This window comes from Eschrichtius robustus, chromosome 18 (assembly GCF_028021215.1).
Source record: "Eschrichtius robustus isolate mEscRob2 chromosome 18, mEscRob2.pri, whole genome shotgun sequence".
Classification (NCBI taxonomy): Eukaryota; Metazoa; Chordata; class Mammalia; order Artiodactyla; family Eschrichtiidae; genus Eschrichtius; species Eschrichtius robustus.
In genome coordinates this window covers 21322093-21349785 of record NC_090841.1, presented here as the reverse complement: position 1 = coordinate 21349785, position 27693 = coordinate 21322093, and the positions used below count along the sequence as shown (strand labels likewise).

General features: G+C 44.1%; 1 protein-coding gene across 1 annotated transcript; it reads right to left on the bottom strand.

Moving 5' to 3' along the window:
- Nucleotides 1–935: 935 nt before the first annotated feature.
- RUBCNL (rubicon like autophagy enhancer) lies at nucleotides 936–25746 on the bottom strand. The gene is made up of 14 exons (XM_068526705.1): nucleotides 25695–25746; nucleotides 22469–23099; nucleotides 19574–19656; nucleotides 18908–19115; nucleotides 17275–17376; nucleotides 16759–16819; nucleotides 16040–16169; nucleotides 13553–13698; nucleotides 12027–12091; nucleotides 6642–6880; nucleotides 5501–5562; nucleotides 3154–3307; nucleotides 2091–2181; nucleotides 936–1152 (listed from the first exon to the last, which is right to left on the bottom strand). The coding sequence occupies exons 2-14, from the start codon at nucleotides 23004–23006 to the stop codon at nucleotides 1031–1033; spliced, it is 2001 nt and encodes a 666-aa protein (XP_068382806.1). The 5' UTR covers nucleotides 23007–23099; nucleotides 25695–25746; the 3' UTR covers nucleotides 936–1030.
- Nucleotides 25747–27693: the final 1947 nt, after the last annotated feature.

The following is a 27693-nucleotide window of genomic DNA, read 5'->3' as shown; positions in this document are numbered from 1 at the left end:
CTGTGCTGTTTGACAAGTTCATTCTGAGTAGGTTTACTTAGGGTGTGAGAATCCTGGGGACATGACACCACATTCCAGACTAAAGATGTGCCGAGAAGGGACCCAGCCCCAGGGCCCTTTCTCAGGCAGGAGAAAGTATATAGGAGGTGGAAGAAAAGCATGTAAACATAAGAAATATTAGGAAAAAGAAATTCATAAAGGCTTAGTGATTCACTTAACCTTGTTAATGGAATGTCTATGATTTTAAAGTTATTACTAGAATCACATTGTTCATTAACAGCATTTCCCCACAGCGTATTTAAGTCTTCAAATATCTTATGGTCAATTTTATACCTATGAGACAAAACCCTGAAGGCCAGGGATAAAGTTCTACCCACCCATGCGTCCCTTGACTTCGTGGAACAGAGGTGACAAGTACAGGTTGTGCCACCTGGAAGAGCGCCATCTAGAGGCAACTACTTCAAACGGCACCTGCATGCCCGCTAAGCATCTCAAACTCATCTTGACACAGATGTAACCGCAGAAGTAATACATACCCTCTGTACAAACCCTGGAATAAGTAAATCTGTAAGACTGATACAATTACAAAATGGAATTTAAGTTGGAAAAAAAAGCCTGAGCAAACAGATTTTTGGTTGCCTTTTTGTTCCTTGCAAGTACCAATCCCTTTCACAAAACAAGCTTTACAGGAAGAGGAACTGAGTAATTTGTCTTGTCAGTTACAATTCATAAAAAATAGGCTCCACCATTAGCTAAATACAACTATTCAAATACAATGTAAGAAGTATCAAAAGAAAAAAAACCTTAAAAAACCAGTAGCAGCAAAAACATTGAACATTTGTAAACAAAATCACCAGTAACAACCCTACGCTTAATAACAAAGAATCTGCATTCTTGTAAAATATTAAATATATATAATAAAGAGAATATTGGCCATCTTTTTTCTTAATAGACAACAGTCAATAATAAAACAGTCTTATCAATAGGAGACGTGATCATAACAAGTGTTTCACAGTCTTTCTCACGATAGTCAAGGGCACGACGTCGCCACAGAAGGCAAACTTTCCAAAAGTCTTCTCCTTGCTGTGATCCTTGCACACCGGGGGCACTCGGAGGGCCGGAAGCACTGCTTGTGAAAGCAAGCCCTGCATGCTGCAAGCAAGGAGGACAACCGTCAGCAAACAGGTAGCTGGTTTTCTCAAATATGTACAGACGCTCATCCCCATCCCGGGGAGAGAGGGGACCTGAACCCAGAAACCAGAGTCTTCCAAAGAGAAATCAGGCAGGTTGAAACTCAGAGGGACTAATAAAGTCCCCAGTAGGTCATGAGGGCCAGTAGAACATGAGGCTCAGAGAGCTTGATGTAGTGGATGCTGCAGTGTGTCCCAGATCCGTCCAAAGACCACCCCCCAGGGTGCTAAGAGTGTCAGTGGCTGATGGCTCAGGAGGAGGCATCCCTTCTCTGGAAATGGCCCTGACTAAAGAGAGCTGGCTTGATCAAGGTCATGCCCCCTTGCTGGCCCCAGCCCGCATCTAGTGACTGGTCAATATGAGGTTTAAAGGCCTGGCTGGCTCTCTGTCTCCAGTTTGGGAAAATGCCGTAAAACCATCCCAGCTCCCCCTGAGATGCACTGAGTCTTCATGGCACCCCCACCACAGTTCAACTTCTCCCTCTGCCCAACCCTGCTGCCTTCATACTCTCGCAGGTGTTGAACCTGAGAAGTGCCCTGGTGAACTTGGGATTGACTGTGATTCAATTACAAAACAGGGGCAGCTGTAACTTGCCCTGATGTGGAAGAATTGGGGGGACAGGCCAAACAGGGACCACCGCCTCTCTCCAAACCCTGTTCCATAAGACATCATCCGTTATCTCTGCCCCACTCAAATACTCCTCCCTATGCACCCAAAACTTTATTGGCTCCAATTCAGCATAGAAGCACACACCAGCATTATTATACTTTAAAGAAATAACACAGTGCTCTAGTTATTAAGCTGTTTTAAGTTAATTTTGTGCTTAAGTCATCAAACTTAACTTTGCGCTTAAGTTATTAAGCTACTATAAAGCTTAAGGTATTATCGCATTATGATACCTGAACATCTTCTACACGTTGCGGTCTGAAATGGGAAGATGACAGCTGTACTCCGGCAAAATTCGCAAATGAAGCCCTTTCCTTGACACAGCTGTAGGAATAGGAGTCAAAAAGTGAGAGTCCTCATTGGTAATGTTTCTCCTGACACAGAAGCTGAGTTACAACTTTCACAGAACTTTATAAACACCAGTTTTTCCCTCAGGTATTGAAATCTTTTATTCTAGCATCCCCCAGGTTGACTGTGGAAGTAACAAGTTTCTGCATTTAAAACGTTTATATAAATTCGTGAATTGCAATTTTCATAGAAGTCAAATGAAACATTCTGCATGGGACAAAAGATATGCCCAAGCAACATATCATATTTGCACAAGGCCACTGAATGTCATGGATATACGTAACAAGTAAAAAGCTTGTCTACGGCAGATGATGTAAAGATTTCAGTTTGGTATTCTATAAGCCAAGACTGTAAATTACTCTTAACTATACAAGAGTTCTAATGAGACAGAGTTCTGTAAACACCAATTTTTAAATGTCTATGATTCTAGCCTCTAGAAGGAACGGGATGCTATATCCTGCCACAATGGAAGAATCAGAACAATAAATGTGCATTTGTTTTGTCTGGAGAAATTGCACATCAGGGCAGTTTGAGGCACCAGAGAATGATCACGATTTTAAACATGTGTTCTTAAAGGATCTCATTTTGTTTCTGATAGCTCCCCTGTAATTCGTCAGTCTGTGAAGACACAGAGCTCCTGATCCACTGGATCCTGAGTCTACATGGCTGCATTTGGCACGTCAGGGCAGATGGGAGTCGAGGGAGGTCCCACGCAGCGCTGGGTGCCCAGACTACCAGTCGCTTGGCCCAGGCTTGCATCCCAGTAGGATGCTCTTGGTCTGGTACTTAACAGCTCTGAACCTCATTTTTCTTATCTGCAGATAGTGTTGCTGGCACTTTCCTCAGAGTTTGTGAGGGTTAAACGAGGCAAGTGCAGAACACCCTGCCCAGGCCTGGCCACAGAAGGGACAGTTCAGGGATGCACCCACCAGGGCAGACAAACCTCACCTCACAGCTGGCCACGTGCGCGAGGGAAACTTTCAGAATGTCCTTGAGCAAGGGCGCCAGCAGCCCTTTCTTGACCCGGACCAGGTCCTCCAGGGAGAACAGGTGAAGCTCATCAGTCAAGTGTCCTGGCACCTGTTCAAACTCCTTTAATGTGCTGCCGGAAAGGAAACCAAGGGGAAATCAAACCCCACCCCCGACACAGGCCAGGGCAGAAACAGGGGGGTGTTTTTTCCTGGCACTCACACTGAATATTTTGAACGCAACTTTTTAAAAAATAGCCCCGGGAACAAGTTAACTTTACTCCCCGCTTTACATTTTGCAAATCTGCTCGGAAGCCAGGAAGTTAAAATTCCATAAACGCCGAATTTCAAAAAGCTGAACAAGAAAATTGTCTCTGGCAGCCTGCCCATGTGCACGTTGAGCAAAAGAAAACTGAAATTTTGTGTTTCCAGTCCTGAAAACGTGTACTGAGATAAAAGTTACCACTTGATTCATTTCCACTAAATTTCAAGTCCATCAGCATCACTGAGTGATGCCTCAGGAGAGTTACTATGACTCCCAAACCACTGGTCCAGCGCTGAGATTAAGATTCAGGCATCCAACTGCAGGCTGGTCAAAGGCACTTGGATGTCCCAAGGGCATTCAAAACTGAACATAATCTTCTCCGAGCCCTCCTGATCTGCTCTGGAACACCCTAAATCTGTTAGCAGCACTGCATTCCCAAGCCAGCCACTGCCTACACTGGACTTGACATTCTAGGGATGCCAGACCATGTTTAATTCTCTGCCCAGCCCAGGGTCCTTGCTCACACTACTTCGTCGGCCAAAGGATCCCTGACCCCTCATCTTCGCTCTGAATTGCTCTTCAAGCTCAGGCTTTGTCTCCAGAAAGCCTTGTCTGCTCGCTTCCCCACCTCGCCCCATATGAACTACATGCTGCCCGCCCCCAGCACTCTCAGGGCACGTGCACAGTGACGGACACACATTCTGGCACAAATGTCTCTGTGCCGACTTTCTCCCCAGACTCTCCCTTAACATGTGTACTGTTGCTTGTTTATCTGAAGCACAGAGTGGATATTCAAGAAATTTTCGTAGATGGTAAGATTGTGAATGTTGTTACATGTTACAGAGAAAATTGAGGTCCTGAGAAGAAATGAACCTCTCACCCCAACGCCATGAGGTGGAGCTCAAGGACAAACCACTACAGAAAACAAGTTCCTCCAGGAGAAATGTAATTCAAAAGCAATGCAGCGTCACCCAATAAAGATCAGAAACGGAAAGCAGCTTTGAAACAGAACAACAATTTTTTAAAACCTATGATCCTAACTCCTTGAGTTAACTCCTTGAGTAACCTACTCTTCCTCCACTTAAAAATATCTCTGCTAAATGAATTCATGACTGTGCCTTTATGGCCATGGTCTTCAGAAGTTCATCCTCAGGCCATACCTATGGATGTGGACAGAGATTCAGCTAAAGCTTAGTGCTTTTTTTTTTTTTTTAATAACAAAAGATATTTAAAATGTATGAGGCGTTCAGTAATAGGACAATACTTAATACCACATCATAGCACAGACTGTTACACAGCCAGTAAAAGTTGACATGCCTCTCTATCAGTATAGCAACACTAGTCACGATAAGCAAAAGAAAGCAACCCAAGAAGGATGGATGGATCCACAAAAGGTGGAATATACATACAATGCAATGTCATTCAGCCTTACAAAGGAAGGAAATCCTGACACAGGCCACAGCGTGGGGTGACGCTTAAAGACATGATACTACATGAAATAAGCCAGTCACAAAATGACAAATACTGTTTGATTCCACTCATATGAGGTACTTGGAATAGTCAAAATCATAGAGACAGAAAAGGGAAGGGTGGTTCCCACAGGCTGGGGGAATGGAGGCTGGGGAGATGGTGTTGAATGGGTACAGAGTTTCAGTTTTACAAGATGAAAAGGGTTCTGTGGATGGACGGTGGTGATGGTTGGCCAGCAATGTGAACGTACTTAACCCCTTAACTGGACACTTACAAAGGGTTAGGATGGTACATTTTATGTTATGTGTATTTTATCACAATTTAAAATAATGATAAGAATAATAATAGCCCACTGGCTAGAGTTCTTTCATCCTTATACTGGTCCATTCTTCTTAACATGTTAAATTCCCTGCTAGTGAGTTAGAAGGCTTAGCAACATTCAAGAGGGGGTCCACATCCCCAAGGAGAGTCACAAGGTGACGGCTATGTACTGGAGCAGCTGGGCCTGGAGGCACAAAGCATCAGCAAGTGCAACGGGTTATCAGACCTCCCATTCACAGGCCCGCCCGCCAGTCCCAGCCAGCGGTAGCACCTTTCAGCAAACCTGCAGGTCTTCAACAGCTTCCCGATATGAAATAGCTGCTCCTGGATTTCCTGATGTGAGGAACCAAACAGGGGGAAAAGTAAATGTGATAAAAGAACACTGGAGGATAGATGTATACGTATAGCTGATTCACTTTGTGATACAGCAGAAACTAACACACCATTGTAAAGCAATGATACTCCAATAAAGATGTTTAAAAAAAAAATAACACTGGAAATGTATAAGTCAAAATTAAATGTCATTTCTAACCTTGAAATGCTACAACTCTAGAAAATAAGCCTTTGAAATACACAGTCTTTATAGCAGGGGTTCATTACTGAGTCCAGAGATCTACAGAGGGTCCAGGAGGGACCCAGGTCTTGGGGAACCTGAAGCTTATACAATGTTGGGGGACTTCTTTAAAAAAAACACCAAACTATGTACAAAAGGAGGAGGTCCTGCGATTTAAGATACCATGGATGACCTGGAGGACATGATGCTAAGTGAGATAAGCCAGACACAGAAAGACGAAGACTGCATGATCTCACTTATATGTGGAATCTAAAAAAGTCAAGTACATAAAAGCAGAGACTAGAAGGGTGGTTCCTAGGGGGGAAGAAGTGAGGGAAATGGAGAGATGTTGGTCCAGGGTACAGAGTTGCAGTTATGTAGGAAAAGTCTAGAGACCTCATGTACAGCATGATGACTACCGTTCACGAGACTACATTAAATACTGGAAATCTGCTGAGAGAGTAAATTTCAGGTGTTCTTACCACACACACCCAACAGGTAACTGTGTGGGGGGATGGATAGGTTAATTAGCTTGACTAGCAATCATTTCACCATGTATACGTATACCAAATCGTCGTGTTGTACACCTTAAACACATACAATTTTTATTCAAAAGATAATAAAATTCAAAAGCTAGGTATAAATGAAAACTACGCATAAATGTGAAATTCGGTTTGGGACCACGGAAAGAGCCCAAGCAGGCGAGGGTCTCTGAAGCATAAGCTCCATCCGCTGGATGGTAAATCTGCCCCTTAGAGGGTCTGTCTGGATGCCCTGAGCTGGGGGAGATGTCCATTTACAGCCACAGGACCCTTTCAGCCGCTGGACTCCCTTCCCCGGAAAGGCAGCTACTACTCACCCTCACTCTGTCCAGCTCCTTGGCCTTCGTATACAGGCCATGGCCGACGTGCAGCAAATTGAAGATGGGCTGGTTCCATATGCTGTCCAGCAGCCGTTTGGAGAAATTGCTGACATAGTACCTCCTGAAGTCCCACATCCTGAGGATCCGGGCAGGGGTGCACGACTCCGCGTACGAGTGGCAGCAGTCACAGAAATACTTGCCCAGGTATTCGCAGTACCGGAGCCGATTCATAAACTCTGTGGGACACACAGGAGGATAAGCGCTGATCACGTGACGCTGGAAACCCACCCTTGCCTGTCCCCCACCTCCAAGTCCCACCCAAGGGCAAGACTCAGATCGCTGTTTTCACGACGCTGAAGCCGCGCTGGGGAAGCTCTGGCAGACACCGGAGGCCTTGAGTCATGGCCATTCATGAGCTTTGCTTTCGTGTAACAGATGTTGGGAAATAGAACCCTCCCGAAACACTCTTGGATTTGGAAGATGGGCCTCTTAAACTGACGTGTGGCCAAAAGAATATGTGATTCAGGGTCTGGGGATTTGGTGGGAGTCCAGACTCAACCCCTTACTGGCAGGAAGACTCTTACAAGCCCGAATCTCTTCAGGCTAACTGTCCTGAAGCCACAAAAACAACTCAGAACTGGATTCCGTGATATCACACATATGAAAGACACTTTGGAAATGATAACGCACTCTATGTAGACTGTTAGGAAGTAGCACCCCAAAGAGTTCCTGAATAAATCAGTGAGGAAAAAAATAAAAACATGCACAAAGGATGGGAATACATAGGAAGAGGAAACACAACCAGTAAAGATGTAAAAAACACTCAGTCTCAGTAACAAAGACATGCATATAAAATGAGTGAAATACTTGGCTTTGCCTCAGACTGTCACACATTTAAGAGATCCAGAGCTGGTGAAGTGTAGAGTGGTGGGCACTCACTCACAGGGTTGACAGGAGAGGCTACCTTGTAGGACATTTCCGTGATATAGTTCAATTCTTAAACGTGAGGCAGTAATCTTAATTCTGCAGCATTAGACAGAAATGCTAACTTGCACGTGTGGCAATAGAGAAAAGTATTCATTACAGCACATTTATAATAGATGGGGGGGGGGGCGATCTAAATATCCATTAAGAAGCAACCGGTTGAATAAGCATGACGCACTCAACAGTGAGATGCCCGAGGGCCTATGAAATACAGGGAAGAGTGTGGGCAGTGGACGTCCAGGTATAGGTGTGTATAATGTGATCTGTATTTTGTTTTTAAAAATAACCACACACAGTCCAAAAAAGTGCCCACCAAAAAGCCAGCACTGAATACTTCTAGAGGGTGGGGGAAAGAAAGGAATTTTGCTCTTTGCACTTTTTAATTTGCTAAAATGAACATGCATTGCTTTTGGAAATATTGTTAATAAAACATATTGACAAACAAAAGGCATAGAAATTAATGCAACCAATACGTGGGTGCCCACCACCCGGCTTAAGAAAGAAAATGGCAGTTCAGTTCAGCCTCCTGTGTGCTCCTCCCTCACGCCTAGGGTCTAAGACGAGCCGAGGCTGACATTTGTCATTCATGAAGGAAGCTGATTTTCTCCTTAAGGCACATCACAGCCTTCCTATGCTTCGGAACACCGGACAGCACTTCAGCACTATGCTTGGGGGCCATTTTAAACAGCTGAAACCACCCCAAAATGCAAAAATGTAAAAACACATGGCACTAAATAAACTGTGAAAAGGACCTGTTTACAGCATGAGAGCTGAAACCGAAGGCAGAGCTGCCTTGTTCAATTTCAGCTGGGAGCAAGTGCATCGGGCAACTCACATTTCAGGCGATCAATTTTTCTGTGCTTTGCACATACCTGTGAATGCCTGTGAAAACACCTTGAGTACTGATTTTGGAGTCACAAGTAAATTTTAGGGAGTAGGCAAATTTGCAAATACGGAATTCGTGAATGATGAGGGTCAACAGTAAGTACATAGGTACATACGCTATTGTCAAACTCTAACACATGACACTTCTCTAGGGTTGACAAATTATTTGTGAAGAACTTATTAAGTGCTTAATGATTTATGTCTGAGCTCTCAAATTTGAAACTTTGAGAAGTCTAGTGTACTGTGTCTATTTCCCAGAGATCTATTAAGATCTCTGATATGAAGAATAATGAGTATTATTTTGCGTATGATAGGGCCTCAACACATTTTATATTAAACGGGAAAAACACAGGGATATCCTGGCCCCTAAACTCTATTTTTCTGATCGAACTTAGCAAGATGTGAAGACAGAGGAGGACAGAAGGGGCCAATGCATTTTCCTGTTAGAATGCATCTTTCCCTAACATCTAAAATCCTAACGTTTCAACATCCCGCCACTCATTAACCAAATTTCATTGAATAGATACTAAGCATTATACTGTCGATACAGAATGAATTACGTCCATCTCTTCTGGTTTCCTCAGTCCTTGAATTAAAACAGAACAAAACAAAGCACCCTAAACCTGGGTGGTTCTCGACCAGGAGTGATTTTCCCCCTAAGGGACATTTGGAAATGTCTAGAGACAATTTTGGTTGTCACAACTGGGGAGCTGCTAGAGGCATCTAGTGATGCCGCCCAACTTCCTACAACTCACGGGGTAGTCTCCCCCATGCCCCTCCCAACAATGCACAGTATAGTCTCTTCCACCCCATCCCCCACACATAACAAAGTCAACAGCACTGAGGTTGAGAAACTCTGCTCTGAACCACAGCTGTTCTCATCTCAGGAGAAGTCAGTGTCATAGAAAAAAAATAAGAGGGAAAAATTCTAGAACAGCGCTGTCCAACAGAGCTTTCTGTGGGGACAGAAAGGTTCTTGATCTGTGCTGTCCGATACAGTCACTACTGGCCAGAGGTAGCTGCTGGGCACTTGAAATGTGACCCGTGTGCTGGAGGAACTGGATTTTTCATTTTAATTAATTTTAATTTTCAGTAGCCACAGGGGCTGGTGGCTACCACACTGGACAGTGCAGTTCTAGAATAAAGCTGACTAAAGAGAAATAATGACGAAATGCAATGTATGAAACTTGGTTGGAAACTGGGTGGACAAATTAGCTATAAACGTCAGCTCGAGGACCGCGAATGAATCTGGACTAATATTAGACAATATTAGAGAATCGTTATGAATTTTCTTTGGTGGGATAACTGTTCATCATCCTTGTTTTTAGGACCTGCTAAAGGGTAAAATACCATCCTTTCTGCTGCTTACGTTTCAAATGATTCCGTTTGTGTGAGATTGGAGGAGAGTAAGAAGACACGACAACTAAATTCAATGTGGAATTCTGGATTGGACCCTGGAACGGATAGCGGTCATTAGTGAAACCCAAATAAACCCTGTAGGTTAGTTACTAGGATTGTATCAATGCTAATGTATCAGTTTTAATAATTATACTATGATTATTACAAGGTGAAGGGTGGGTGAAGGGTATATGGGATGTGCTTGTACTATTTTTGCAACTCCTCTGTAGGTCTAAAAATATCTCGAAATGAAAAGTTAAAATTATCCTAAGAACTATAGGAAGTTCACGGGAAAAGTCCAAAATGATTTCCACGGTTGCTAACGCTTCTGCCCTCTGTGCTCTGCCTACCTCTGCAGCATGTTGTCTGCTCTTGTTCCTACTCTCCAGTCATACAGGACTTCTTTGCAGTAGCCTTGGGCCCTTTACATATGGTGACCCCCCCCAACCCGTACACACACACACACACACACACACACACACACACACACACTCTCTCTCTCTCTCTCTCTCTCTCTCTGCTATGGGGACAATCACTTCCTTCTGAAATCTTTCACTCCCAGCCCCCTGAGCCCAGATTAAGTTCCCTGGCTGTAAATCCCATAGCACTCTTGCCTTTCTCTTTCGTCGCAGGCATCACCCTGTTATTTACTTGGCTGATGACTTCCTGTCAGCAAGCTCCATGAGGGAAGGACCATGCTATTATCAGTGGTGCAGGCCTACGTCTCCACATGTGAACAAACTCTGGGAAGTACTTTAAAAGTTGGTGGAATCATAGTCACGCATTCACAGTTTCTGAGTCATGCATTCAATATTTACTGAGGCACCAGGATACAGTGGTTAAGCAAAGAGACATGGTCCCCACTAGACTAGCGGGGAAGAGGGTCATTCAAAGAAAATTAGTTACAACTGTGACACATGGCAGGCGTTATCATTCAACATGGCAGAAGGAAGTTCAGATAGATTTCTGCTTTCTATTTTTATTTCTTGAGGTGGAGATGCTCAAAGTCTTTTTCCTTCCAAGACTGCCTATCAAAGGAACCCTTTCCCACAAAGCTCCTCTTCCCAGCCTTCTCAGGTTAGACCTATGGATGCCTTCACAGCAAAACAAGTGATTCCCAGTCTCAAGTGAGCAACTCGCCTTTCTGATGGGGTGAAACCTAATTTTCTAGGCCCTGGGGCCACTCCCTCAAACCCTCTCAGAGGAGTCTGGCTAGCTCCTGTGTAAGCCATTCAATCATTCAACAAATATCTTTTGAGTCCCAACTGTGTGCCAGGCACGCTTGTAGGAGCAACAGATAAAGCAATGGATAAAACAGACCACATATCTGTCCTCATGGAACTTAGAGTCTTCTGAGGGAGACAGACAATAGTAAGAAAAATCAGTAAAATAGGAAAGAATATTTTAGGGAGATAAGTGGTTGAATAAAAAATAGAAAGAAAGGGGAATATAAAGTGTATATGTGTGTGTTTGTGGCCAGGAGGGTGGTGAGGTGGACAGTTTCGATAGGGTAGCCAGGGAAGATCTGTGAATGAAGAGAAGAAGGAAGGAAGGGAACCAGTCAGGGGGATGTTGTAGGGAGGGCATTCCAGGGAGAGAAAAACACAAATGCAAATCCCTGAGTCAGGAGAGAGGCTGCCGCCTTCAAGGATAAACAGGGAGACCGTGTGGCTGGAGCTCAATGCCGGGCGGGGAGAAAGCTAGGAGAGAAGAGTCGGAGAGGTAATGGGCAGTCACAGAGCCTTGTAGGTCACGGTGGCCCCTTCACGAAAGAGAGGGCAGCATCGTGAAGCGCCTATAACTTCTCATCAAAGGCACGTCTGACAAAAACGATGCACCGCCCAACTTTGGATGTATAGAGGGATAAAAAGGAAATATAAGAATTGGTTATTTGGGGGTGCTTTTTAACTTACAGTATTTAAAAATGCAAGGGTATGGATATGAAATTATGTAAATTTCATTCACATGCTTATGACTCAAATCATTGTTGAACAAAAGATTTGTTGCTGTGTAATTATTGCTTGTATGCATTTGAGAGAAAAATATACCCATACTTATGTTTTAAGAAAAAAATGTTATCACCTAATAAGCAGGCAACCCATTATCCATACTTACTAGGTTCTATTGGAGTTCCACAGCCAGCACAGAAAAAATTTTGGGCTGCTACCATGAGATCCCTCCTGAGGGCAGAAAATGGTAAGAGTTACATTTCAGAAAAGGCCAAGGGGGCATTTTTCACTGATTGGAAGAGAAATTGACATCATCATACTTTTCTTGGCATGGGGGCTTAATTTTATCATTTTTCATTTGGGAAAGAAATAGAATTATTCAATAGAGTTTTCTAGTTGAAATCTCTAGGTCTTTTAAAAGCCCCTGCTGCCACCAAAGCAGAAGTCAGTATCACAAGTAACTATTCCACCAAGGGGTCTTTAGAGACTTCTCACTGGGCATACACAGAATTCTCTCTCCACGGAGAATTAGAGGCACGTAATACGTGGGAGAAAGTTCAGGGGGACGAGACACCTAGACATGATGCACTTGGGCGGTTTACAGATGGATCCAAAGACATTTAGATGAATAAGAGGTAATAGAAGACAATGCTATCAAACATTTTTGCTGAAAGATAGTCTATTGAAGTGTTTGCTATTGAACTGTTAGTGTCACAGTTCCACATGGGATTTGGAAATATGGAGAAAGTTGTAAAATTTTAATACAGTTTAGGGTCAGCAAAAGTGGCCACGGTAAAAATATGTGGAGCCCTACTCATGTGCCTTTGAGAGGACCCAGGGAAATCCCAGAGGAAAGACATCCCACACCAAGGAAAATGACCCCTCAACAAGGCTCGGAGAGGGGGCTCTTCTGCCCAAGCAGCCCCAGAGAACTTCCTGGCATTCTCTCGAAAGAAAAAAATAAACAGTCTATAAGGCACCTCCACAGGGAAGGCAATGACCCTTACCAGTCCCTTCATAACTCTGCAGTTTGTACACTGTATTAAATACCAACCAAGAGAAATGAAAATAACTGTATTTCGTTACACGTCCCTTTGTCTACAATGTCATCTACTCTCAGAATAAACACTACTTTAAATTATTAAATATATTTATATACAATGTATTTATTTCCTGTTTTTTGCACCATCTTAGTTTTTTTGTCTTTTAGGATTTTGTTACTTCATAGAGAACAAAGATATTTTTATTTGCATTCTGTTTAACTATAGGTGCGCTTTTCAAGATTAAATTTTCCTTAAAAAAAAGTAATTCATTGATTTTTACTTCACATTGCACTGGAAAATAGAGTGGTCTAGTCTTAAAATTATTGTATGTAATTCTTAAGGCTCACGATTAGCCACTTAATATGAGCCTATTTACTTTTCAATTGTGATGTAATGTTCATAATTAAGGACACATCGTTAAATTCTCAAGTTGTCAAAACTTACAGAACCCAAAAGCCCATGATAAACAGGGTGCCAAGAAAGCTAACTCAGAAAAAATATGCCCAACTTTACTCTTCGTAAAACAAATTTTTCTTTGTCCCTTGGTGTATTATTTTTTGCCTTCACCTATTTTCAGAACGAGTCAGGTGGGACCCATCACCACTTGTTTTAACGTGACTGGAGGGTCCAAGCAGCAACCCAGACTTACTTGAGTGGTGGATGAACATTAAATATGATTTGAAACCTAGGGGGCGCCCAGTCTCCAGTCTCTCTGATCCTCGACTTCAATTTAATTTCCTGTACTACATCCGTGCTGGATTCAAAGTCTTTCTGGACACATTCTTCATTTACAACCTGCATAAATGACCCAGAAGAGGATTTAGGAGCAGCAAGCATATTTCAGGAACTGAAATAAAAGAACATTCAGATGTGTTCCCAACATTAAAATTTACCTTGAGAAATGAAAACTGCTTTCATCTGAACTAAAGGACCTGGGCAGAGAGCCCTGGTCTAAAACCCTCTGCAGGAGAATTGCTTAAGACACCACGCAGCTGAGATCACTTTGCTTGGTATTTTCAGTTAGTTCTTTTGTTTCCAGACTTCGAATTGCTGTAAGTAGGTCAGTGTGACCTGGAATGCTTTCGTGCACAGCAGAACCTTACCCTGCTTAGTCAATAGGCTGACAAATGCTGCGGATCAGAATCCCCTGTCGCAGTCAGACTTTTCCAGAAGCAGCTCTCTGCAGACACTTCCCGGCTTACACAGGTGCAGAGGCCCCTCTCCCAACCATTATACTTTCCTCTTAGCATCTAAAATCCAAACTCCTGAACTTAGCATCTATGCCCTCCATAGTTTGGTCGCTTTTGAGCTTAATTTCCAAGGAAGATTAAGATGAACTGTCCCCAAAACACACCCAGCTACACACAAACACACGTTTTCCAACCACACCGAATCACTCTGCTCAAGAAACACGCCATGTGGACTTCCCTGGTGGTGCAGTGGTTAAGAATCCGCCTGCCAGGGCTTCCCTGGTGGCGCAGTGGATGAGAATCTGCCTGCCAATGCAGGGAACACGGGTTCGAGCCCTGGTCTGGGAAGATCCCACATGCCACGGAGCAACTAGGCCCGTGAGCCACAACTACTGAGCCTGCACGTCTGGAGCTTGTGCTCCGCAACAAGAGAGGCCGCGACAGTGAGAGGCCCGCGCACCGCGATGAAGAGTGGCCCCCACTTGCCACAACTAGAGAAAGCCCTCGCACAGAAACGAAGACCCAACACAACCAAAAATAAATAAATAAATATATTTAAAAAAAAAAAAAAAAGAATCCGCCTGCCAATGCAGGGGACACGGGTTCAATGCCTGGTCCGGGAAGACCCCACATGCCGCAGAGCAACCAAGCCCGTGCGCCACAACTACTGAGCCTGCTCTCTAGAGCCCGCGAGCCACAACTACTGAGCCCACGTGTCACAACTACTGAAGCCCGTGCGCCTAGAGCCCGTGCTCTGCAACAAGAGAAGCCACCACAATGAGAAGCCCATGCACCGCAACAAAGAGTAGCCCCCGCTCGCCACAACTAGAGAAAAGCCCGCCAGAAGAAACGAAGACCCAATGCAGCCAAAGATTAATTAATTAATTAATTTTAAAAAATATTAAGAGAAAAAAAGAAACACACCACAGGGACTTCCCTGGCAGTCCAGTGGTTAAGACTCTGAGCTTCCACTGCAGGGGGCACGGGTTTGATCCCTGGTGGGGTAACTAAGATCTCGCATGCCCTGCGGCATGGCCAAAAAAAAAAAAAGGGAAACACACCCCACACCTCCCTGACTTTTGCTCCGGCTGCCCTTTGCCAAGAGTGCCCTTCACGTGCCCCTACCTGCTACAGTTCTGCCGGGCCTGATGCTTAACTTGAATTCTGAGATCGCCTATCAGCCTTCCCAAGTTCCCCTGATGAAATGGAACACTGCCTTCCCTGCACTTCCAGAGTGCTTTTCTCCCACCCCGACTTTAGCCTCTGCCACACAGTCCTCTGCCCCAGTGGGTGGCCTGCTCGGCGGGCAGTGTGGAAGGGAACCAGCCTGGGCTTTCAAACGAGGCAGCCTGGGGCTCGACTCCCGCCGCTCTACCACTGACCAGCCCCACTGAGGGTCTGGAACTAACACTTGAAAATTAAAATAACAATAGCATCTACCTAATAGGAGACTTGTGAGGATTAAAACATGAATTGCTGGGTTTCCCTGGTGGCACAGTGGTTGAGAATCTGCCTGCCAATGCAGGGGACACGGGTTCGAGCCCTGGTCTGGGAAGATCCCACATGCCACGGAGCAACTAGCCCCGTGAGCCACAACTACTGAGCCTGCGCGTCTGGAGCCTGTGCTCCGCAACAAGAGAGGCCGCGATAGTGAGAAGCCCGCGCACCGCGATGAAGAGTGGCCCCCGCTTGCCGCAACTAGAGAAAGCCCTCGCACAGAAACGAAGACCCAACACAGCCATAATTAATTAATTAATTAATTAATTTAAAAAAAAAACAAAAACATGAATTGCTGAGCACAGGCCCTGGTGCATCACAAGCGCTCAATAAGCATCAGATTCATCAGCACCCAGCAACAAAGAAAGACAGAAACATCTGATGTGAACAGCAGGCAAAATGAGAATTTAGGAACTTTTGATTCAAGGTCAACTTCTGTTGATACTTACTATGGAGCCAGCTGCATTCAGGGAGCCTGCCAGCTGATAATTAACTTCTGACATCCAGCACTTCTTGAATAGGTGGTATAACTCTTTGGCTATTAGCTCAGCCGAATTGAAGTTTGGCTCATAAATGACACTAAAATGTAAGAGATGCAGAAATGGAACACTATATTCATGAGAAGTGTGTTAAGGGTCCTGTGCTTCAGGTTTTCAACTATCCTTCCCTCTCCAAAAACCAGAGGAGGTGTCATACAGCAGACCGTGCGTCAACCGCCCACCGCCGGTTATCTTACTCGACTCAATTCCTCCAGGCTCAACAGGGCAGCTTGTATTTGTTGAGGGTACCAAGGTGGGGAGGGGTGGTGAAAAGAGCACCAGATGTAGAGTCAGAAGACCTGAGTTCAAGTCCAACCTCTGCTATTTAACAGCACGGCGTCCTGAGGCACAATCTCGTCCGAACCTCAGTTTCTGCATCCATAAAATGGATGGGTTTAAGAAATGGGTATAAGAAAACCCGCCCATCCCACCCATGAGGATTAATAAGAATGTGCACAAAAGTCTTTTAAACACTCTAAAAACACTGTAGGAACTTTAGTAGTGATTGTTTCATTTCTAAGCAGTAATCCTTGTTATTGGAACTGGCTGAATTTGGCCCAAGATGTCAGAGGCCTGGGGTCCACAGTGCCTCAGAGGTGATGGCCCGGGGGCCTGTGTGCAGATGATACCTCTTAGAGGAGCTGCAGGAACATCCACAGGTCTCTGTGGCATTGCTGAAATCTCCAAGTTCTGTGGGAAAATCAAAGAAAGGGTAGTGAGGTCTTTTAATCTGTTTCACTTAATCGTAGTCAAGTTTATGAGAACACAGAAATAGCTGCCTGCATCTCAGAAAGGACCAATTATTCAGCATCTCCATACTTCACATTCTTTTGCGTTTCTACTATGAGACTACAGCTAATGACCAAAGATGGGATTTCAAAATATGCCCATGTGAAATTTCATCATAATATAATTGAGGCGCCAAACAGATATCAGACCATAACGAGCACCTGCTTTTGCATTCAAATCTACAAATGAGATGAGAGATTAATATCGAGACATCTTATTTTTTATATCAGGGACATTGTCTGATCTTGGGAGGAGCTTCTCTGAATGCCACGTAATGCGGTACTGTGTGTGATGAGTGTCAGTATGTATGTGGGGAGGGGGTATCTAGTCACAGATCATGAGTTTCCTAATCTTACCGACGATAACGAATTCATCCAAGTCACATTTGCAGTCCTCTTTCATCACATCACAGTGAGTAGGTGTTTCCACCACTGGGCTGACCTGTAACACAGCACAACCTAGAAGAAGAAAGGAAGGAGTTTTCACCAACAAGAAGAAAAAGGACTGCCCAACCTGCAACACCCAGCTAAATCGAAAATGGGGAATGAAAGGGCTAGTTGATTTTTTAAAAATTTTAAAATTCAGCTGTAAGAATTAAAAAGTACAGGGAGCTCTTTTTGTGTTGTTCTTATATTCACATGATTAAGTGAAACAGACTGCTGAGTCTATTGGGGTCCATAGGAGTATTCTGCCTGCTTTTATGTAAGCTTGAAAATTTCCATAATACAAAGTTTTACAAAATGAAAGAGGGGGAAAAACACTTTTCTTTTTCACAGTGAGGCAAAGAGTATAGGTGACAAACATTGTACTGGGTTGAACATGTCCCCCAAAATCATGTCTACCCAGAACCTGTGAATGCGACCTGATTTGGAAATAGGGTCATTGCATTGTAATCAAGTTAAGCTGAGGTCATACTGGATCAGGGCGAGCCCTAGATCCAATACGACTGGTGTCATAAAAAGAGGGAGATTTGGACACAGACACAGATATTCGGAGAAAGAACATCCTGTGAAGACGGAGGCAGAGTCTGGAGGGATGCGTCTGCACATCAAAGAACATCAAGGATCCCCGGCAACTGCCAGAAGCCAGGAGACAGGCGTGGACCAGAGCCTCTGGAAGGAACCAACCTTTCCAACAACTTCATGGCTGACCTCTGGCCTCCACGACTGTGAGAGGATAAATTTCTGTTGTCTTACGTCACCCAGTTTGTCATATTTTGCTACAGGAGCCCCAGGAAGCTAATACAAATATGTTTATGCTTTCCTATCCCTAATACCAGTTTGGGGAATTATCCTAAGAATGTCATTAAACAGAGAAAAAAAAGTGAAAGGGGAAGGTTTTGATCACAAAGGAGCTATCTGCAGTCCTTTTAAAGTGTTAAAATATTGAAAGCTACCTAAATGCCAAATAATTGGGAAATGATTTTGCAAATCATGCTATTACCTCAAGAAATACCCTCACTGAAAAATGTGATCATTGAAAAACCATTCTAGCTGGGGGACAATCAACTTCTCAGCTTGGTTTCCTCATGGGTTAAATGCGGGCAATGTCACCCACCTCTGTGTTTCTCACACTCTTTCGATTACGATCAGCAGTAACATACAATTTACATAGCAACCTAGTACAGGCACAGAAATATACATAACTGATAAAGTTAAGTATATTTAACCTGTGCTTAAGCACCAGCACCCAGCGCATCATGGGCTCCTTGTTATCGTAATGAATGAAAGAGGACTACGGGGGGAAGGAAGCCTGTGTAAGAAGAGGGATGCTGAGTGACAAGACAGAGGAAGAGAGAAAGCAGGATGGCGCCCAAGAAAAAAGCACATCGATTTCATAACTGAACGGAGCACAGTGACCAATTCCAAGCCAAGCGGCAGAAATGGTGGGCATTGTACAGGTTACTCCAGAAGCTTTAGACAGAGGGTTTGACAGAGGGGATGCACGTGGCAAATACAGCGGAAGCTTTCGCATATTTGCCCCACTTGCCTTCAGAGCCACTGTCCGAAGTGGAAGAGCCAGATTCCTGCTTTATGTGGCTATAAAACGTCACTTCCGAGTCTGCCTGCTCTTTCCCAAGCGACCCGCTGGCCTCTCCTGGACTCCAGGTCTCTGTGTGCTGTTGACTCAGAATACTACACTTCATATTCTCCATGACTGATATAATCATATCTGCAATGTAAAAGTGAGCATTTTCCTGCAGAAGAAAAGATGATCAGTTAAAATTCTCACAAGAATAATCAACTTTTTTTTCCACTGAGGGTGTATTAGATTGAAAAATCAAGAAGTTGTATTTAAGTGGAGTTAATGCGTAGACATATAAATGTTTACTCAACCGCGTTATCATAGGTCATTACATCAAGTACAGCCCACACCTTCCAGAGACAGAAGATTTAGCCCACTGCAACCAAAAGAAGACCCAAGTTGAATTTCTTGTGATAGGAAACCCTAGACTGGTGGCGCCTCAGTGGGAGACATCATTCATCAATCATGGAAAACTTCCCAGCTGAGTGCACACACTACCAATCAAATGCTGAAATGAAACTTATTTGCCATGCCTCATCCAGTGAAGTTTCCAGATTGAAATCAGAACAGCACATTCTAAGGGATTAACACTCTTGGTGGTTTTAAAAAGAAAAAATAAGCTATGTTCACCTTTTCTACATCCACAGGGAGCACGAATGCCTCTGGTGAGAAGGAATTTGAAGAAACGGTTCTTCCGCCGACTTGAATAGCACCTGCTAATACAGCAAGTTATTAAAAATAGAGAAAAAGAAGTTCAAAGATTATCTAAGAACAATTCTAGGGAGTGGCTTTTAAATGCTGTTTTAAAAATCAGCACAGGGTCTTCCCTGGTGGTCCAGTGGTAAAGAATCCACCTTGCAATGCAGGGGACGCAGGTTCGATCCCTGGTCAGGGAACTAAGATCCCACATGCCGCGGGGCAACTAAGCCCGAGTACCACAACTACTGACCTCGCGCGCTTCAACGAGAGAGCCCGCATGCTACAAACTACGGAGCCCACACGCTCTGGAGCCCGTGCGCCACGTGCCACAACTAGAGAGAGAAAACCCACACGCCACAACTAGAGAGAAGCCCTCACGCTGCAACAAAGAGCCTGTGCACCGCAAGGAAAGATCCTGCATGCCGCAACTAAGACCCGACGCAGCCAAATAAATAAAGAAATAAAATAAAAAATAAAATAAATAAATATAAAAAATAAAAATCAGCACAATTCTAGAATAAATTAGGACGACAGAAGAAGAAAGACCCTTCTGATGGTAGACGCTGCGGATGGCAGAGGGTCATTATTTCTGCAAGAAGCCTCCAGAGTAACTTGGGAGGAATCCTCAGAGAAGGATTCCCAGAGAGCCATGGGAATGGAGGAGACCAATGAAGAAAGAGGGTAGAAAGAGAAGAGGATCATGGAATCTACCTACAGGAGATGGAGGGTGAGAAGGAACAGTCTAGAAGCAGGGCCTTAAGAACTGTGGGATCATTCCTCCAACTCACTGCATTTGACTTAAAACTTCCTGTTTACAGAAACAAAATCTATCTGAAAAAGGTCAGCACTGCTTCTCTAAAACGTTCTTCCTCCAGTCAAAAACAAGAAGAAGCTGCAGAGGATATATTCGGCTGACTCATCCATTCTGCAACCTTATTAAGCCACTCCATTACTGGCAATGAACACCACCAAGACAAAAATGAGGCCTGTCATGGGACATCTTATTGCAGCATGTACGGCAAAATATTTCTGTGAGAGCCATAAGCGCTGTTGTCCCAACCTGGTGAATCAGAACAAAATGCTACAGATGTTTTGAAGGCTTTAAAGCTCTCGAGGTGGCAAACAGAGAGGCAAGCAGGATCCCTCCAACCCCTCTGCCTCGTCCTCAAGAACTCCACTGTTGCATGGAAAACTTTGGACCTCTTTGCTTCAGAAGCCATCTGGGGTGGGCAAACTTTTTCTGAAAAGGACTAGGTAGTAAATATTGTAGGATCTGAGGGCCCTGCTGCTGCCATTTGAGAGGCAGCAGATCCAGGAAAATTCCAGGCCTTGTGGCAAATGCCTGCTCGCCCCACTGCTGCCCCCATATCAAAGAAAGAAAGAACCATCTCACTCGGGACTTCTTTTTCTTAAGCCCATGGAATGAATCCCCTTACCAAGTTTAAGAGATACTCTCAAAAGACAGAGTGGTTTTTAAAGGTACTTAGAGAGATTGCTGGGAGTCACTGTTTTTGGACAAAGCGGCTGGGGTGCCTGTTTTCTTTCTTGGAGAAAGGATACTTTTAAATTGCAGAACCACTTCCTGTAGAGGAATACAAAAAATGATTTGGGGCAGGGGTACACCAGGCCCTACAGGTCATCTTCCGTCACTCTATAAGTTGTCGTGGTGGTGGCCTGTGGGAGAGAGGGCTTTCAATTTTCTCTGTTTTCTCCTCACTCTCCCCTGAGACAACCTAGTAGGAAACTAATTTCTCACTTTTCAACCAGTGAATTTACAAGTCACTCTTTTCCTGAGAACTATCCGGCCAGGGAAGCGAAAAGAGAAAAAAGGTCTATAATCAGACTGTGCCGTTTTGCTCAAATTTGGTTCTTAACTCAAAGTTAGCCCACTGAAACACTGTCCAAAATCTGCTCTTCTTAAACTATTAATAATATGTTAAAGATTGTCACCGTCTTTGACTTTTCAAAAGTTTCAATAGAACAAATAAACCCCGTATTTTAGGAAAGGGGGAGGACTGGTTCCTGCTAGTGAGAAATAAATACACACACACACATACACACACACACACACACACACACATACAAAGGCAGGCAGCTTTTAAAACTGTTTTGAAAGAAAAAACTTCATTGACTATTTGAACTAGAATTCCAACAGAAATACACGTTAACGCAAAGTGTGAATATAGCATAATGAATATTTAAAAATAAACTAAGCGTGCCACCAATTCTAACAAGAATTGCTAATTTATTGACTCTTGAGTGGCGTTTGGTATAGATTATCTGATTTTAGGAATTTCAGTATTTTAGGAATATGTGTGTAACCTCATAGCCCTGGTTTTAACAGAAAAAGGTTTTGTCCAGTTTGGAGGAATGGTGGTTACTGTTTTTAAGTCTTACTTTTTTTTCTAGCCACACTCTGTCCAGGTAAATCTAACAGGGGAGGCGAGCTCCTCTCCTACCTCAGCACTGGTGTGAACTGGAGCCCACTCTGTCTGGACCACCTTCCATCACCACACTGAATGCAGAGCCCTTCTGGTGCTCTCCTGCAGGGCACACACCTGCTCCAAGATGGCAGGTGACACTGATTATCAACTAAGTTGAGCTAAGATGACATTCCCTGCAGTCTAAGGAGAAGGGGAATCCTTGACTCTGCCCATCGTGACCCATTGCGCTGGGCCAAAGACAGCATGAACTGAGTCCATGCCCTGGATGGTGGGCAAAGTGGAAACCCAGGAGCTTTTCCCTCGCGAGGAACACCTGGCCTCAGCCCCCGGCAGAGCTGGTGTGAGAACAGACAGGAAGGAGGGCAGTCCCCACCAGAGTTACCTGCATCAGTGGAAGCTGTCAGCTGGGAAGGCTTGAAAAAAGCATTGTCAGCCTCACGACACGGGCGAGCAGCCAAATCAATCTTGGAGCTTGTGAACAGAGCCGTGCAAGGACAGCGTCCTGGGAGCACTGCCCATTCTTCCTTTGAGGTAAGAGAGGAGGCACTGCCTTTTTCAGCTGAGCCCCGGGCAGGGGAGCTGCCCATGGAGTCCACAGTGCCCTTCGACAATGACGTCTCCGCCACGGAGTCCCCAAGAGGTAACGGTGAAGGGCCCAAGGGAGAGGCAGCGTCCCGAGCAGTATGGCTCTCTCTGCTCCCCACTGCTGGCACCTGGGGGGGCGAGTCCTGCACCTGTTGCTGCACACACTGGGGGTTAATCCAGGCAGCTCTGTGCCTCGTAAACCTGATGTTTGATGCGCAAGAGGGGTGGTCCATGTCCAGGAGGCCGGGCGAGCCATCAATGTCACCAGGGTCATTGCTGATTCCTTCCCAGGGGTCCACAGGAGAGTCCTGCCGGCCCGCAGACTGTGACACCATCTTCGAGGCTCAGGGCTGGTATGAATTCCCTTGTGCTGTTGGATTAGGACCTTGAACTCACCACCTGGTCAGCTAGAGGGCTGGGGAGCTTATCTGCAATGAGCAAGAATCATTCACGATAAACAAGGGCTCGATCATATTTTTAACCCCAAATTCTTTTAAGGAAGCAAAGAAACAAGAAATAAAGTTTGTACTTCGCCCTATACAACACAGTAAATTCCGCTTGGATTTAAAAGGAAAAAATTAATAAATGAATCGGCCGTAAAACTAGAAGCAAATGTAAGGGATATGACATTGGGATAGGAAAGGGATTTCAAAGCATAAAAATATTATTTTTATACCAGGATAAAGTCGTATAAGGATACTGCTGATAAAAAAACAGGTAAAAATGTAATACATACATGCAGTATTCCAATAAAATTAAATAAACTCAAAATGGGAATGCCATCTGGAAGTAAAGACACATTTTCATAGTTTCTTATTTTTATTTAGTTTGTGTTTGTATTTCAACAAAGTAGGCAAGTGGCATGTGAAACTGACAACAACCAATAGCACTGAAAACTTTCTTCTGTATAACTTTACATGAGTTTGTAATACTTACTCAGATTATAACAGCAATACGAATTTATGATTAGCTTATAATATCTAAAGACCACACTACAAACCTAGACTCTGTCTTTAAAATGGTCCGCTCACTTTTCAGCTCCGTTTGTAGCTTTAGTAAATTAGGTAGTGATTACAATGTTGAGAGCCACACAAATGGAACGCGCTCTCGTCACTAATTACAGGCCCAGCACATGTGTCTTCCTAACGTTCTCCCACTGTCCTTCACGTTGTAAAGCTCCAAACAGCCTTCAACAGCCAAAGCAAGGTTGGCAGGGGGAAGGTTTAGAGATGGAGGTGTCTGCTTGGGCACTGACCCTAAAGGAAGGGTGAAATCCATGGGCACACTGCAGTGAGCCTGAGACTTTGGTCCTCATAAAGTTCCAGGGCTTTAAACACCGTCATTATATATAGGCGGCTCCCACGTGGATCTCTATTCCTGACCTCCCCTAACTCTGGGCTAGCGTATCTTACTGCTTATTTGACGTTTGTCCAGGGGGCATCACAACCTGATATATCCAAAATAGACACTGATTTTTCCCCCCCAAATCTGCTCCTGCCTGGTCTTCCCCATCTCAGCAACCCCCTAGTTGCTGAAGCCCCATATGTAGGAGTCAGTACTGACCCTACCTTCCCAGGCTCTCCATCTTTAACCTACCAGCAAGCTTATATCTACAGCTACCACCCTAGTGTAAGTCAGCATCTTCTCCCACTGGACCTCCTGCCATCTTCCCAAGGGTCTCCGTGCTTCCACTCTCAACCCATTTATAATCAAGTTATTCAGAGACATCTTTTATAAACCTAAATCATTCCCCTAATCGACCCCCGCCCCCATAGCTTCCCATCAAATCTGGAATAAAATCCAAAATCCTTACCTTGTCCTCCAGGCATGACATGATCCTGTCCTGCAGACCTCTCTCGCCTGTCCAACCTCCGGAAGTCCCAACCACGCAGCAAACTCTTGGGTCCCACACGCTCTTGCCCCCTCTCTGTGCCCCGTCGTAATCTCTCTGCTTGGACCACTCTTCCCTCAAATGATCACACATCTGGCTCCTTCCTGTGTTATGCGTGCCTGGGTTTATGAATGACTTCCTCAAAGAAGTCTTTCCTAACTACCTCTCTTAACGTAGTTCCCTGGTTTCGCCTTCTCACATCACTTCGCTTAATTTTCATCACAGTAGTTCCCACTTCCTGATACTTATGGTCATCTCTGTCTACCCCCCTGACTAGAAGCTCCAGGAGAGCAGGGCCCTTGTCCAAGAGTGGCAGATGGGGGCTCAGTGAAAGTTACAGACTGAGTGAATAAATCCAACAAAGTGGAAATAAAGTCACGGGTAGAGGAAAGACTTTTGTGGTCGATACAACTGCTCTATTATGGTAGCAGACTTACTCATCCAGGGATGGAAATGAATCAATGTTTCCTAAAGGTACAAAATTTTTCTCACCCAGTGCTTGCAAATAGACCAAAAGAAGGTAATGTGGAAACTGGGTTTTCTTGATTTGTGGGTCCTCCATTGTAGATCATAGTTTCTGGAGTGATGTAGGACATCTATATATATATATATATCATCCTGAGAACACGGCACAAGCTCCATATCACCAGTCACAAAATATCACAGGATTTGGTGATAACGGCCAGCACTCACTACCTGAAGTGTTTCATCTTCCTTCTCCCGACCTCAAATCTCACTTTGTGCCCCAATTTCTCTTTGTCACACATCTTTTCCTCTCCAGTAATTTCAAGTGTTATAATTACCAAAAAACCCACTCATGACTATGGTTTTATAAAATGCCAAAAACACAGAAGCCTGGAGTAAAAAGTGAAGCAGTGTCACTGCACCAAGCCCCCACCAATCCTACTTCTTTCCCAGAAATAACACCGTCAACCATTTTATTCCATCCAGACCTTTTTCTGTGAATTAACATACATATGTCAGATCAGAAGATATGTCTTATTTTCTTTTTTATATACACATGAGATCATAGTAAACATACTCTAAACATACCTTTTTTTTCTCTCAGCAACATGTCTTGAGGTATATATTCTTTTTTTTTTAATATTTATTTATTTACTTACTTACTTACTTATTTATTTATTTATGGCTGTGTTGGGTCTTCGTTGCTGCGTCAGGGCTTTCTCTATTTGCAGCAAGCGGAGGCTACTCTTTGTTGCGGTGCGCGGGAGGTAGCTCCTCTTGTTGCTGAGCATGGGCTCTAGGCACGCAGGCTTCAGTAGTTGCAGCACACGGGCTCAGTAGTTGTGGCTCACGGGCTCTAGAGCTCAGGCTCAGTAATTGTGGCGCATGGGCTTAGTTGCTCCGTGGCATGTGGGATCTTCCCTGATCAGGACTCGAACCCGTGTCCCCTGCATTGGCAGGCGGATTCTTAACCACTGCGCCACCAGGGAAGTCCCGTTGAGGGTGTATATTCTTTACCTTAACTATTTTACCACTTTTTATGGTACAAATGTATCATGAGTTCCTAGCCAGACTCCTATTGATGAAACTTTTCAGTTTTTCACTATTATAAAGTATACAGCAATGAACATCTTCATTCATGTTGCTTTTGATTGACTTTCTTTTACTAGATCTTTTCTTTCACTAGTGCCAATTTTAGTTCTGAGTCCATAGCCCATGATAATCTCACTATTTCCAAGAGAATGAAGCTATGTCAGTCATGTTTTATTTTCAATTTTCTGCACATCGTATCTGGTTTTGTGTGTGAGAGATGATTACAGATATGAAATCATATGAAAAACACACAACCTCAAACAAATGGTAAGCAGTAGTGATACCTGTGTTTTTATAAACAGTTTAAAGTTAATAATTCAAAGAGAACGACGTTATTTATGAGCCTCCCAGATATGGAATCAACTGCACTGGGCAAAACCAGACTTCCTTATAAAAAGTAATTTTCAGAAGCAGGTGCTTGTTCTACTTCCTTCTAGAAAGGTGTTCTTGCTTCACACAAATAGCCAGCAGCTGCTGGCTTTGCCAGGTTATAGAATAAGAACATTTTAGAGCTGGAATAGGCCCACAGAAATTCAAAGCCATATCTAAGGTCACAGCTGGGTAGTGGCAGAGAAAGGATGACAAGCCAGGTTGGACACTCATTAAGGAGCATGAGTTTCTCTGACATGCAGACTGACACAGAGGAGAGAGCAATGATTGGAAATAAAGTCCAGACCCTGGTGATGACAGATCATCTCCATTTCTTGATCTTTGGGGCAACAGATAATTCAGGAGATACCAAGATATGGTTGCTGGTTGTGTTGCTTATTGCCACATTGCTTGTAGTCTGTTATTCAATTAAACCAATATTTATTGAGCGTCTACTACACGACTGGCAGTGTTTTTGTTCTGGTAGCACTGGGGTAACAGTGGTGACTAAAGTAAGTCTCCTGCCCTCCAGTAGCTTACATTCTGGTGGAGGGGAGACAGGGACTAAACACATTCATAAATTTCAGGCACTGACTGGCAGCAGGTAACATGGGTCTAAGGAATGCTTGGCATCTTCTCAAAGTCCTTCCCACTGTCACAAATGAGCTCCCTTGAATCAGAGATGCTTAGTTGCAAAGATAAAATCAATTTCCAAACACATTTTAAAGGAAGAGAAAGCCAGTTGCAAAGCTTACTGTCATTTCTATTGAGATTTTCCTACTGAAGGTAAACACAGGCCAGATTACTAGTTAACACATGTGCAGCAGCAAAGGCCCTAGACAAAGGAAAGACTCCAGGACTCGACCCGCAACACCCCAAGTCATTCTGGAAGGTCCCTGAGCACTGGAGTCATTGGTCCCATTGAGAATGACTGCATTACTAGGGCCACTGCTGAGATACAGTGTCCGCTGCAAAGATGTAACCTTTGCAAGAGGGGCGGATGACTCACCGTGAACCTCTATAGAGACCTGCAAGACAAAAGTCTTGCAGACCATAAGCAGCCAGCATTTTGATGGTAGCGAGACGGCTTTAGCTCCTAATACCCCTAACAATCTTAAAGATACTCCAGGGCTAGGAGCAAGCATGTCAGGTTTAGGATTTAGGATTTTCTCTGCCTCAGCACTAGTACCTGAATACATAACTGG